This window comes from Herpailurus yagouaroundi, unplaced genomic scaffold (genome assembly GCF_014898765.1).
Source record: "Herpailurus yagouaroundi ecotype Mexico unplaced genomic scaffold, PumYag 28, whole genome shotgun sequence".
In the NCBI taxonomy this organism is placed as follows: Eukaryota; Metazoa; Chordata; class Mammalia; order Carnivora; family Felidae; genus Herpailurus; species Herpailurus yagouaroundi.
This window is the reverse complement of record NW_024412376.1, coordinates 137,550,699-137,564,272: the sequence shown is the minus strand read 5'-3', so window position 1 is coordinate 137,564,272 and position 13,574 is coordinate 137,550,699. Positions and strand designations below refer to the sequence as shown.

The 13,574-nt window shown below is 47.1% G+C and overlaps 1 protein-coding gene across 1 annotated transcript in view; it reads left to right on the top strand.

Annotated features, from left to right (window-relative positions):
- The first annotated feature begins 4,834 nt into the window (after positions 1-4,834).
- NWD2 (NACHT and WD repeat domain containing 2) overlaps positions 4,835-13,574 on the top strand; it is a 185,840-nt gene continuing 177,100 nt past the window's right edge. The window contains exon 1 of the mRNA XM_040486059.1: positions 4,835-5,260. Within this exon, the coding sequence (XP_040341993.1) occupies positions 5,110-5,260 (151 nt within the window). The 5' untranslated portion in view covers positions 4,835-5,109. The remainder of the gene's footprint in view (positions 5,261-13,574) is intronic.

The following is a 13,574-nucleotide window of genomic DNA, read 5'->3' as shown; positions in this document are numbered from 1 at the left end:
AGAGGAGAGCGTACTGTGTTTAAGATTAATGGCATGAGGGGGAAAACATTTGGCAATCATATAATGAAAATGAAATATCTGACTGAGAAATATGAAATAAACTACAAATTTTTAAACAACTCACCTTACTTTCTTCTACTTTGTGTGGTATGCCCAGTGCTTACAAAACAATGTGAGTATTTAGAAGGTTGTAAGAGGCAGACTGATCAAAAAATACATTAAACAGATTTGGAAGGGGGTGGATATAAAGTTAGAATTTCTGAGTCATGAAAACATCAGATAGCAATTTCAGAAAGGTGTAACTTTATTTAAAACCAAGCTGCTGTGAATTCTATTATGTCACAGACACCTCTGAATCAACCCTTTCTGTTGGCAAATTGTTATGCTGACAAATTCTCACATACACTGAAAATTTCCACTTTGTAAACAAGTAAGTGGGTTCCTGATGGCCCAGCTTTTCTCCTGAGCTGGAACCTTGGAAAGCAGAGTCCTCATCTGAGTGGACCTGTATAATCTACTCCTCACATCCCCAAAGCAGATTCAAACCTTTATCACTCACATCCAAGGGCCACCATGAACATTAATGTAATATTAAATTTGACATTCTTGTTCAAGTCTAGGAAACACAAAAACACATCATTGGCTTCATTGGCTAGATTTCCTGAGATAGTTAGAATAGGGTGTGATAATTTGGTCATTTTTATAACACCAGGGGCTCTATTTCCACTTCTGTCCATGTGGACAAATACAGAACACTGGTCCAGAAGAACCCAGGATATTTGACATGCAGAAAAGTGAGTGTACATATAGGTAAATACAGCTTGAGGGGTGGCCCTTCCTTCTGCAGGGTCAGAGTCAGCGGCAGGGGCTCTGGTTGTGTGCTTTATTTATTTATTTATTTATTTTTTTAAATTTTTTTTTTCAACGTTTATTTATTTTTGGGACAGAGAGAGACAGAGCATGAACGGGGGAGGGGCAGAGAGAGAGGGAGACACAGAATCGGAAACAGGCTCCAGGCTCTGAGCCATCAGCCCAGAGCCCAACGCGGGGCTCGAACTCACGGACCGCGAGATCGTGACCTGGCTGAAGTCGGACGCTTAACTGACTGTGCCACCCAGGCGCCCCTGGTTGTGTGCTTTATGATCACCAGCCCTGTCATCTCAGCAGGATGACCTGGCCAAGGGATAGAGCCATGCAGATGGGTGAAAAACCACTGCCAGGGCAGGGAAGGGGAGTAGGTGAGGTATATTTCCATAACATGGACCTTAGACAGGGGAACCTGCACATACATCGCCAAAGATGATGTGTGCACATCATAAAAGGTATTCAAGGGACAGCTGTGTCCAAAATGGGATATCAAGTGGAGATATTAGAGGTGTTGGGCCCTGGCCCCAGATACAGTGCGATTTAAAGAATCTATCACAGTATCTAGCTTACAAGTGCTCAGTATATCAATATATTAGTTTAGGTTTAGGTTTCCTTCCTCCTGTTTTATAAAACTACCTTGTGAGAGGGGCATTATCATATATCAAGGGGAGTTGGAGTCCATGAGCACAACGTTCCTCCTAGCTCTATGAGTAGGAAGAACCTAGCAGTAATTGAACCTTTGAACAGTCCTGTTTTTATCAAGGGCTGCGACCGTTGTTGCCTAAAGACCATGCCTCTCTGTGGCGCTCTGTCCTGTTAACCGGGGTGTGTGGGAGGATGAAGAGGGGAATACCCGTCCTTGGTCACAAGCGAGGTTCCCATTTTTCCTGTACTTTTATCTTCCAATTTCTAGACGCTTTACACTTTCCAGCCAGCTGCAAGGATGATATGGGTTTACCTGTGGTCTTATCAGGAAACAACAGGAATACAAGGCATTCTGCAATTACGTTGGGAGAGTCTAGTCCAGTGTGATCTTGTAGACATAGACCTTCTCTGCCACACGGAAGCAGAGGTGATAACCAGCCTTCCACACCTGTGAACGCAGACCTGAACATCTATCTTCCAGGTTACTAAAGATGTCAGCCAGGGCCAGACCCAGGCAAAATTAGAAAATAGAAGAGGTTTGTTGCAAAGAGTGCTAAGACTGGGGCCACAATACCTGGATCCCATAGTTATATGACCTTGGACAAGCCCTTCTCTTTTTTGAACGTTGGTTTTCTCATGTGTAAAATGGAAGGAATAATAACATGTTCAATATTTGATGAAGAGGAGAAAATGTTTGTAAAGTGTTTTAAACGAATATAAAAACAAAACAGTCTCCCAGCTAGAAGTCAGGGCCTGCCTTCCACATTCAAACCAGCTCCTTCCCTTCCGTTTTCAGTTCTTTTCTCTTTTCTTTCTCTCTCCACTGGTATAGTCACAAGTGCCTTGGGGTGGGAAATAAATCTAGTTAATTCCTAACAGTGTTAGTGCCAAGGGTGACATTTCCCTTATGCCATTTCCACACTAATGAATGAATCTCTGGTTTTAGGAGATCAGATATTAGCAAGAGACAGAAAACTTCGAAGAAGATAGGAGAGAGATGTATGTGTATATGTGTATGGAGGAGGGAGGTGGTTGATTGGGTAGTGTCCTTAGGAGGTGTCCTAAGGTAGACAGCTCCCTGATAACCCAAAGACAGCGCTGGCTCTACCTATGTGAAGCTGGCTGTGCAGGGAGCCCTTTAAAACACCGCCGCACAAAAAATGTGAAAGTCTCTCTCCTCTGCATCCTTGGTCTGCAGTGACACTGGCAGATGCTAAACTTCGGCCTGTCTAGAACAGTTAATTAGGTTATAGAGGCTGCCAAAAATCCCAGAGTCATCTTAAGAAAGTGCAACACTTTGAGATGTGAAGCAAAGGTCAGAAGACACAAACACTAATCTGATTTTTAAGAGAGAAACCACCAAACAAGTAGGCGGAAACGAAAGAAAGGAAGGCAGGTCCCTGACAATCCGGCAACTTCTTATCAGTTTCTTATAAACAGCATTGAGATTAGGCATAAAGTGGTCCTGGCTCTTTTCTCCAGTAATAAATACTGTATATTCATAAAGGCTGGTACTGTAACGGACACTGTATATTCATGACCTGTTCCAGAACTCTCAGTCCATACCTCCTGGGATATCAGGAAATCTTTCAGAGACCTCCTTCCTGCCGGACAATGTTCCCACCTGGGAGTAATAAAGCTGGAGAGGGAAGGAGATAATTTGCTAAATGGAATCAGTTGAACAAATGCCTGGGTATGTTCATCGTTTCTTTACTGGTTGCATCAAATTATTACAGAGTACGAACGGTTGACTGCCCCCTGGTTCCCAGTAGTGGAGAGGCAGCCTTAAAAACCCAGAGACCCAATTCTTCCGAAAGGTTACCCCAGAAAGCATGTTTTGGGAACGGGGTGGGGTCAGAAAATAAACAGCAGTGCATAGGACTTCACTGCCACCAGCAGGACCTAGGAGAAGTGCAGGCCAGGAGGAGGCCAGGAGAAGCCCCAGGTGAGAAGATAAAATTTGCAGCTGAGCTGCCCGCACCCTGTGCCCAAGCACCCCCTTTCCAATCCCAAAGGTTTGGAAAAGCCGTTCTTCCTCTCTAAGAGCCAGGAGTTCCTGCCCCAAAGCTCACAATGAGAGGTTTGGACGCCAAACTCCAATTAAGGCTCCAAACACACCTCCTCCCTTCCCCCACCCCAAGTACAATCACACTTTTAATTCTACGAGGTCTTCTTCCTGTCCTGGGATTTGCAGTACTTGGCAAGGGCAGTGAGCGGGCACCGGAGACGGTGATTTTACGTTGGGGTCCCTCGGCATCTTACGTCACCCCGCCGTAGACCAGACCCCTAGAGCTACGACTCCCAACCCCGGGGTAGCAGAGTTCCGCGGCCGCTCTGGCCCCGTCGGATCAGCGTCAGGCGAAGCCTGCAGGGACTTGGAAAAGCGGCCAAAAGCCAACTCTGATCTCTGGCACCTCGCCCCAATCCGTGGCCACCTGCACTTTGCGGGCTCTTGCGCCAAACAGCGCTCCCCGGAGCCCCCAAAGGCCTGCCGGGCCCAGGCGCGCACTGGCCGGCACGGGGCTCCTGGAGCCGCCCAGCTCGCGGAGTGGCCCGGGCATGCGCCAGGGCGGGGGCAGGAAGGACCCCTCTGGAGCCTTCCAGACCTCGGGAAGGCTTCCCGCGGAGACCCACTCTTGGAAAGGTTCCGCGACCACGCGGCGAGGAGCACGTGAGCGGCGCGGCTTCTCTATAAAAACCCCCGGCTCTGCCGAGCGTGAGGCCAGCGGAGCGGCAAGACAGTCACCTGCGCCACCTGAGGCCGGGCGACGGTGACAGCCCCTCCAGGACGCTCAAAAGGGTCCCGAGTTTTGATGCTTTGCACCCTCGGGGGCCGGGCTCAGTGCGTGAGTCTAACTTTGAGGCCGGAATTGGCGGCACGTAGGCAAAGAGGCGCCGACGCCGGTAGGCGTGCGTTCCCCAAAATGCTGAGGGCTTGTTTGACCTTTAGGAGAGTTGGAGGAGTCAGAGGGATCTCGGGCTAGTTTCTTTCATGTTCTCCACCAAGGAGACAGCCACGAGTGCTCGGGATCGTCCTCAGAGAAGCTCGGGAGGCCCACGGGCAGCCCGCGGCCCCCGCCCCTGCCGCCCATTAAGCCGCGGGTGAGTTCACCGCCCCGCGGAAGGACGTTCCCATAAAGTCGGACGCCTTTAGCAGATAAAGTTCGAGCAGCTCTCCTCCGCTCGGTACCCGTCACCTCGGCGACCCCTCTTCCCGCGGCAGGCGCGGACGGGGAGATGGCCGCGGGCTGGGCGGCCGGCGCGGGCGCTTCCCGGCGCAAAGAGGCGCCGCGCGCGTAGCCGCCGCCGCCGCAGCCACCGCCACGCTAACCTCCCGCCGGCTGCTGTGCTGAGCCCCCGGCGGCGGGCGAAGGCTGACGCCCAGAGGGCCGGGAGGCGGCGACGTCAGCGGCCCGAGGGTCCGTATGGCCGCCCCGCGCCTGCCGGTGGTGTGCGCCGCGGAGCTCGCCGGCGGCGCCTCGGGCTCGGGGCGGCTCTGAGCCGCGCCGCCTGCGGGGATCGACCTAGCTGCTCCGCGGAGCCGCGGGCAGGAACCGAGGACCAGGAGGCGGCGGCGGCTATTCCTCCCAGAGGGCGATGTGGCCGGCCGGCGCGGGCACCAGGCTGCCCTGTCCCCGGGACTCTGCGCTCCGGCGGGCGGCTTTCTCCGGGAACCTCAACGCCCTGCCTTCTCACCTCGTGCCCGCCGGGCGAAGCGTGCGGGTCTTCATCAGCGCCAACCCTGAAGGTAAGTCCTTCGCCCGGATTTGCCCGTCAGTCCTTCCGTCCATCCGCGCGCGCCGGGAGCCAGAGAGTTTCTGCAGCACAGCCGGGCGCGCCGTGCGTGCCCCAATCTCCCTTCCTCCAGCTGAAAGCGTGGATGGCCTGAGCGCGTGGGAATTTCATTTGAATCACTTTTATTCTCCCTTCGCTCATCCCCTCTGCCCGCTGGCTTCCCCTGGGACCCCCATTCTAGCGCCCCTCGCCCGGGTTACTAATTCAGATCGAGCTAAGAAACGTCCGAGGCATTAGACGCTTCTGGAAGCGCCAACCTGCTTCCACTACCACCTTTTCTTTTAGCGGTGTCTTCTCCGGGGTTGTCGCGAACGCAAATAGTAGTTCGTCTCGCTCCCGGCTCAGCTGCGGGGTCCTGAAGGTGGGCTTCCTCCCTTGATACTTGTTCGCGCCGAGCTGGGTGAGCATATGGGGTTCCCTGAGACTAGCCTCTTGTGAGTGCGACGGTGCCCTTCGCTTTGGAGGGCAGAAGAATCCTCTGTGAATCGAAGGCCCACGGCGATTGCAGAGGAAACGCGCTGTGGGGCCCCGGGATAGATGGGCGTTCATCCCGGCGCTGGTTTCGTGGCGAGCGCTCAGGAGTTCATCTCCACAGCTGGACCCCGGGCTTGATTTCCCGGTTTGGAACCTGACCTACTCAGGCCTGTTTCTGCTCAAGGCTGGGCACCTGGTAGGCGCCAAACGCAAACTTGTTGATTTCTCACATTCGCAAATCACAGTGGCCGAGCGCTGGATGGTTCATTTCTTTTTTTGCTCAACACTGCCTTTGAGTTTTAGGACCTGAATATTAACTTTCCTTACTAGTAAGTGAAGAAGTAGGAAGCATTTGACTTAAGCTGGATAAAACTGCAGGAATTGCTCTTTTCTAGAAAAAGTAAATGTGTGGCCATAAGATAAGTTTTGCAGGAGCCTTTTTTTTTTATGCACTCTAACAAGCTTTGAGTCTGACAAAAAGTAAGCGTTAACAATCATTAGATATAATCTTTTTAACCCAAGAGTCTGGTTGCTTTTGAAAAGCATTTTGAGAGACTAACAAAAATCACTTTCTAAAGAAGTTGTAAAAAACAAAACAAAAATCTCAGGGAAACTTTACATTATGTCAGGGCATTGGGGAAAGACTCAAATAGGTAACTCACAGTTACCTATATAATAATAGAAAGACTGTATACTTTTTGAGACAGGCACAACTGTGCTAATAAAGTTTGCAGCTCATTTTCACAAAATTTAATAATTGAGGCATTTAGGAAATTACTGTCCACCCTTTTAAAACCTTTTAAAATCTCAGATATGTCTTCCAGGATTTTTACTTAAGTCTGAATAAAGGAAAACATGGAGATATGCAGCCAGTTTAAAGACTACTGGTAATCTGCAATTTAAGTATTCAAGGTTTTTTTTTTTTTTTTTTTTTAAATTTTAAAACATTTTTTTAAGTGGTTGGGAGAATTGCGTTAGAAAATGTTGTCTTAAAATTTTCACTTCTCCTAAGCTTGAAAGAAATTTCATGAGAAGTGTTTAAGTCTGCTGATGTAGAACCAGCAAAATTACTGTTTTTCTTTAAACATGTTCCTTCAAAAATACTGTGAAAATGTTAATATCAGTAGTTTGTTTTTCCTTTAAATTTGTAATTTCTAAAATAAAAATCAATGATCATGAATGTGTGTTAAGTCAGGTTAATAATGAATTAATATTTAAGATTAATGTCATTTTTTTCATAAGCTTGTCCATATGATTCTTCAAATTTTCTAGTTTCTTAAAAGCTTTGCCATATGTTACTCTTAGGAAAGCAAACAGAAGGGAGGCTTTCGTGTCTCCTGCTTACTGTTTGAGCTAAGCTTGTACATTGATCTTGAAGGACCAGAAATGTGACTTCTACGTGAGAAGTTGTAACAGGGTTAGCACCCAGATTTGATCAAATTGGAGAGTTGAGGGTATATTAAATAGAAGAGACAGAAACGGGTATTTTTGGGGGGACTGTGCGTGAAACCTCGCAATCTTGGTAAATGCTCTATCAGAGGCAGCACTCCACCACGAAATTTTTGTGGATGCAATTCAGGAAGCAAATGGTTGTGTTTTGGTTCCATCCAATATTAGATTCTTGGCCAATACTCAAGAGCTTCTCCACTGTCCAATTAAGACAAAGAACATTATCTCATGCTTTTCTCTACAAGTGGAAATCAATTCATGCTCTAGATAAAAGCTGCTTTGTGTTGAACTCCTAGCAGTATGTTTAAGAATTCAGCTAGGGTCTCCCTTAGGTTATTGTGTTAATACGTATTGCTTTAAAAGGCTTGTATGGACTTTACTTTATCAATAATAAAGGTAATACATAAAAATTACTTTCCCATGTGTTAGCTCATTCAGTATTTTAATTTTGATTTCCATCCCCAAATCCTGTCAGGATGGTGGACCAGGGGCTGTTCTTCCTGTTTCACAGATAAGGAAACTAAGGCTGTGCCAGGTTAAGCTACTTGCCTGAACCTGGATAGCAAAATAACGTGGAGCTTTCAGGGGACTCAAAACCTCTCTCTTGGTACTCTGTGGCCCAGCCTAGGTTTATGCCAGATTTCTGTGAAATCTCTTCCACCCACATGGACAAGACAATCAGCTGGATATATAGTGGATACGTGTTATCCTTACTCTTGAATCCTGACAGCCAGCCAGAAGCTGACTAACAGAGAAGGAACATGGCTGCTCTGACCTACTTCATTTACACCAGAGGGGTAGCCTCAAGGGCATTCAAGGAAATTTCAGAATGTTCTGGACTCTAATGGACCTGTTTTGGTCCAAAAGTATATCTGCATACGACCAGTCCACGCCACATTAAGGACACTGGAGAAGAACCAGTGTGGGGGAGACGATAGCATTGCCCCGGATTCTCTTACATGAATAAGCCTTGGACTTCATCTAGTCCCACCTTCCACCCAGGGTAGAAATTCCATCTGTGGCTTCTGTATTAATCCTTGGGAGTCTTCTAGTTATTCAGCCATGCTTCTCTGCCAGAATGGCACATACACCTTTTTGGAACAGTGATTCTAAAACGTGTATAGAAGCTTCCACTGTGATGAGCCTGAATTGTCCACGAATATGTGGAGGAGAAGAGCCAGCATAATTCTCTCCCTGTATTGAAATTCATGGGAGCCTAATAAATAATCCTCTTTGCCTCAATTCCTGTTGGTTTGTGGTGTTTTTTTTGTTTGTTTGTTTTTGTTTTTGTTTTGAGAAAGAGGGAGAGAGGGAGAGGAAGGGAGGGGAGAGGCAGAGAGAGAGAGGAGAGAATCCCAGGCAGGTTCCATGCTGTCAGTGCAGAGCCTGATGTCAGGCTTGATTCCATGAGCTGAGAGATTGTGACCTGAGCTGAAACCAAGAGTCGAATACTTAATGAACTGAGCCACCCAGGCACCCCTGCCTTAACTCTTAATCAGTTTAGAGCACAGTAATGTCTTACGTAGCTCAGGCTGCTGCTGCAACAAAATACCACAGACTGAGTGGCTTTGACAGCAGACCTTTTATTTCTCCTAGTTCTGGGGGCTGGCAAGTCCAAGATCAGGGTGCTGGCAAGTGTGATTCCTGGTGCAGGACCTCCTTGTGATTTTCCAATGACCATCTTCTCACTGTGTCCTTACATGACAGAGAGCACAAGCTCTGGTCTTTCTTCTTTTTCTTTAATAAGGATGCTGATCCCATCCTTCATCTAAATCTTCTAATAACTTCATCTAAATCTGATTACCTCCCAAAGGGTCTACCTCTAAATACCCTGACATTAGGGGTGCCCGAGTGACTTAGCAGTAAGCATGCTTAACTCTTGATATCCATTCAGGTCATGACCTCACCATTCTAGAGATTGAGTCCCTATGTCAGGTTCTGCGCTGACAGCTCAGAACCTGCTTGGGATTCTCTCTCTCTCCTCTCTGTCTGCCCATCCCCTGTGCAGTGTTTGTCTCTCAAAATAAATAAAATACCATCACATTAGCTGTTAGAGCTTCAACATATGAATGGGGGAGGGGCAGAAATATTAAGGCCATAACATTCTGTCCCTGCACCTCCCCAAATTCATGTCCTTGTTGCATACAAATGATATTCATTCCATACCAACAACTCCAAAAGTCTCGACCTGCTCCAGCATCAGTTCTAAAGTCTACAGCCCAAAGTGTCGTCTAAATACAATCTAAATCAGATATGGGTGAAACTCCAGATATGATTTATCCAGAGGCAGAAATCCTTTCCTGCTGTGAGCGTGTGAAACCAGAAAAGTTGTGTGCTTACAAAATGGAATGGTGGGAGAGGCATAGGATTGACTGTCATTCTAAAAGGAAGAAATTGGAATGAAAAAAGGGATGAAGGGTCCCAAGGAAGTTCAAAAACTAGCAAGGCAAATACCATTAGGTCTTGAAGCGCTAGAATAATGGTCTTTGGTTTGATGCTCTGCTTTCCATACCCCCTGGGGGTGGCAGTGCTACATCTGTAACTCTGTGGAAGGGAGTTACCCACCAAGACTCCAGGAGGCGCTGCCCTCAAGGTTTTGGATGACGCCATCTGACCTGTTGAAGTCCAGGTGATGCCTTCCCCTACCTTTGAACCAAGATGCAACCCTGATGATCTCCAAATCTCCTTTGAGGTCATTCTCCCTTTGTGTTGAAGAACCACAGCTGAATGGCCTTCTGGCTCAATCCTGCAGGATCTCAGTCCACCTATCTTCCTTGCAACCCCTGTCTTCCTCAGTTCCAGCTGAACCTTGCCCCTGCTGGGGTGGTCCGTGATTTACACCCATATCAAAGGGTTGCTCGACCACACTCTTGGTTTTCAGAGCAAAAAACTCTCGGTTTGTCCTTTTGTGTGATACGGATAAGCTGAGACTTTTCCAGATCCTAAAGTTCTGGTTCCTTTTTGTTTTAACAATTCCTTTCTCGGTTCCTCCGTTTTTTTTTTTTCCCCCCTCCGCACACAAGAGGAACCAAGCCACCCTTTTGTCCAGTTTCCTGGCTTACCAGTGCTACCTTCCACAATACACTAGAACACAGTTCAGTGACATCGTTGACCACTTTATGGCACTTGCCTCTGCTCTGTTGGGCGATAACATGTTCCTGGTTTCAGTCTTAGGTGTCGCCCGGATGGCCAGTTCAGCAGAATGGCCATATTCTGTTCACAATTTCTGGATTCTCTAAGAATCTTTTTCCACAGCTCTCCTCTTTCCTTTCTGAGCTCTCCCCAGAATCGCCAGTAACCGTCTCTTTGTGGCAGTTGTGGCTTTTTCTAGCATGTACCTCCCAACTCTTCTAGTCTCTACCCATTACCTAGTTCCAAAGCTGTTTTCCCATGTTTTAGGTGTTTGTTACAGCAGCACCTGCCTCTTGGTAGCAAACTCTGTCTTCATTTCCTAGAGTTGCCATGACATTGGCCCCAAACTGGGTTTTAAAGTACAGGAACTTACAGTCTCATGATTCTGGAGGCCGGAAGTCCCAAATCAAGGTGTCAGCAGGACTGTGCTCCCACTGAAGGCTCTAGGCAAGGGTCCTTCCTTGACTCTTCCTGGCTTCAGGTGGCTCCTGGTGGTCCATGCTGTGTGGACCTTGGCTTGCAGCTTTGTCCCTCCAGCCTCTGCCTCCATGGTCACCGGCAAGAAGGTCATGTCCTCGTGGTGGAGAGAGAACTATTGTGTCTCTTCCTCCTCTTATAAATAGGACAGTAATCCCATCATAGGGCACCTTCGTGACCTCGTCTATACCTAATTACCTCCCAAAGGTCTCACCCCACAATACCATCACTTTTGGGCTTGGGGCTTCAACATATGAATTTGGGGGAACACAACCATTTAGTCCGTAACTGGTAATGTCTAAAGCAAATAGAAGGTCAAGATATTGCTTTTATTACTGGTAAAAACTGATGTGGGCCCATGCTCCTTTATCATCTTTTGGGCCAGATACGATTTTGGAATTTCATATTTTTTAGGTTTAGGAAGAAAATGGTACATATGCTATTTATTACGTAGGGTCTGGGTCCTATCCCGTAAGCAAATATGAATGTGTGTGTAAGGAAACATGCCTTCACTCTAAGCTGTACTTTCTGCAGTGCTGGAAGGTTTTCATCTGCCTTGTCCTGTGTGGTAGTACTAGTTAAATATAGCTGCTATTGAGCTTTTGAAATGTGGCTGGTAGGACTGAGAATCTATTGTAACTTAGTTTAAATAGGCACATGGGGCTGTTGGCAACATGCAACACAATGCTCTAAGGGGAAAAATGAGGATTTAAGTAGTTTCATGTCTGTTAGGGTCACGTTTTGCCACTGGTGACTCAGGTCACTTAAGGTTTTGCTGCCAGATGAATCGGGGAAAAATTTTTTGTTTTCATTACTTTGTAGATTCTGGAAGTGCAGGTAAGGACTGTGGACCTTTTGGGGGAAATATGGCTTTGGACTCGAGCCAAGTAGGGTTTTCCAGTGCTGAACCTCAGAACTGCATAAACTTATCCTCCCAGGCAGTGTCAGCAATGGACCAGCGCATAAACCTGCCCCTTCCCCCAGCTGGTGGACAGAGTTGGCCCTTTGAAAATTTAAGACATGGAAGAACAGAGAAGAATGACAGGTTCACTTATAAGAGAGAACAAAGGGGTCGGACTATTTGTGCTCAGATTTTCCTTCCAAATGCATCCATCTGATTAAGACACTTCTGACCTGAATAGTAAGTAATGGCCCTGTCCAGGGCTACTCTGCTAGTGGATCTCCCTATGTGTGTTGGGAGACATCAGGATTGGAGAAAAAGCTTGTCCAACACCTATTTTTGTCCCTTTTCACGCCCGCTCCGATTTATCCACTGGTCAACTTTGAGAGTCGTGCACGTTTGTCCATAGTATTCGTGATCAGCTGCTTTGTCCTTTTCCACGTGGACTTTGTATGTCTTTACATGTTCCCGTGCTCTCTCTTCCATGTCTTTGAGTAGAAACATTTGTTCTCCGTTTTGGCAGAAGCCACAGTAAAGAGAGAAATATTTTCCCTACAGTTGTTGCAACCAGTGTTTATTTGACTTTTACTTCATCTTGTGCTCCCAGGCAAGAGGCAGAAAGATGTGCATCAAGAAATTCAAATGAAAGCTACGAATATTCTTCACTGTGGTTCTTCTTACCTTCCCTGAAATGTCAATTATTTCTGAGGCTCCCTGGTTTTTCTTTTTTTCTTTTTAATGTTTTTAATTTTTGAGAGAGAGAGAGAGAGAGAGAGAGAGAGAGCGCGCGCGCGTAAGTGGGGGAGGGGCAGAGAGAAAGGGAGACACAGAATCTGAAGCAGGCTCCAGGCTCTGAGCTGTCAGCACAGATCCCAACATGGGACTTGAACTCATGAACCATGAGACCATGACCTGAGCCAGTCAGACGCTTAACCAACTGGGCCACCCAGGCGCCCCATCTAAGGCTTCCTGTTTTTTCATTGTTTTTGCGAGTAATCAGAAAAAATAAAGTTAAGGGGCGCCTGGGTGGCTCAGTTGGTTAAGCGGCCAACTTCGGCTCAGGTCATGATCTTGTGGTCTGTGAGTTCGAGCCCCGCATCAGGCTCTGTGCTGACGACAGCTCAGAGCCTGGAGCCTGCTTCAGATTCTGCGTCTCCCTCTCTCTCTGCCCCTCCCCCATTTGTGCTCTGTCTCTCTCTGCCTTTCAAAAATGAATACATGCTTAAAAAAAAGAAAAAGAAAAAATAAAGTTAACACGGCAAAAAAAACTGTGTATGCGCGCGTGTATACACACAGCTATTTGAACCACAAAGTTAATAGTCTTAAAGGAGAATATACTGAACTGCTACTTTATGGTAAATACACATAGAGCATTTATACTGCATTCTCAACTTCTAGTGGTTGTATCTTCACGTCCTGGAGCAAATATCATTCAGGCAGGGGAAGATGTTAGATGCAGGTACAAGACCAGAGAGCCGGACTGCCCGGGCTTGCCTCCACAGTCCACCTTTTGATGCTGTGATTCTTAAGCACGTTGCTTAACTACTTTGTTCTCAGTTTCCTAATCTGTAGAAAGAGGACAGTAATAGTGCCTGCCTTGCAGGGTTACTGAATAAATAAAAAACTTACAACAGGGCTGGGCCCATAGTAAACATGAAATAAATGTTTGCCATGGTCACCCTTATTCTCTTTATCACTATTAGTTTCCGCTGTGATCCAGGTCCTGTGCAGGCCTGGGTATGGAAGGATAACCCTCCCCTCCTTATAGAAATGGAGTCTATGGAAGCATATCAGTTAGAATTCCACAGGAAAACAAGAAGCACTCCAGATACTT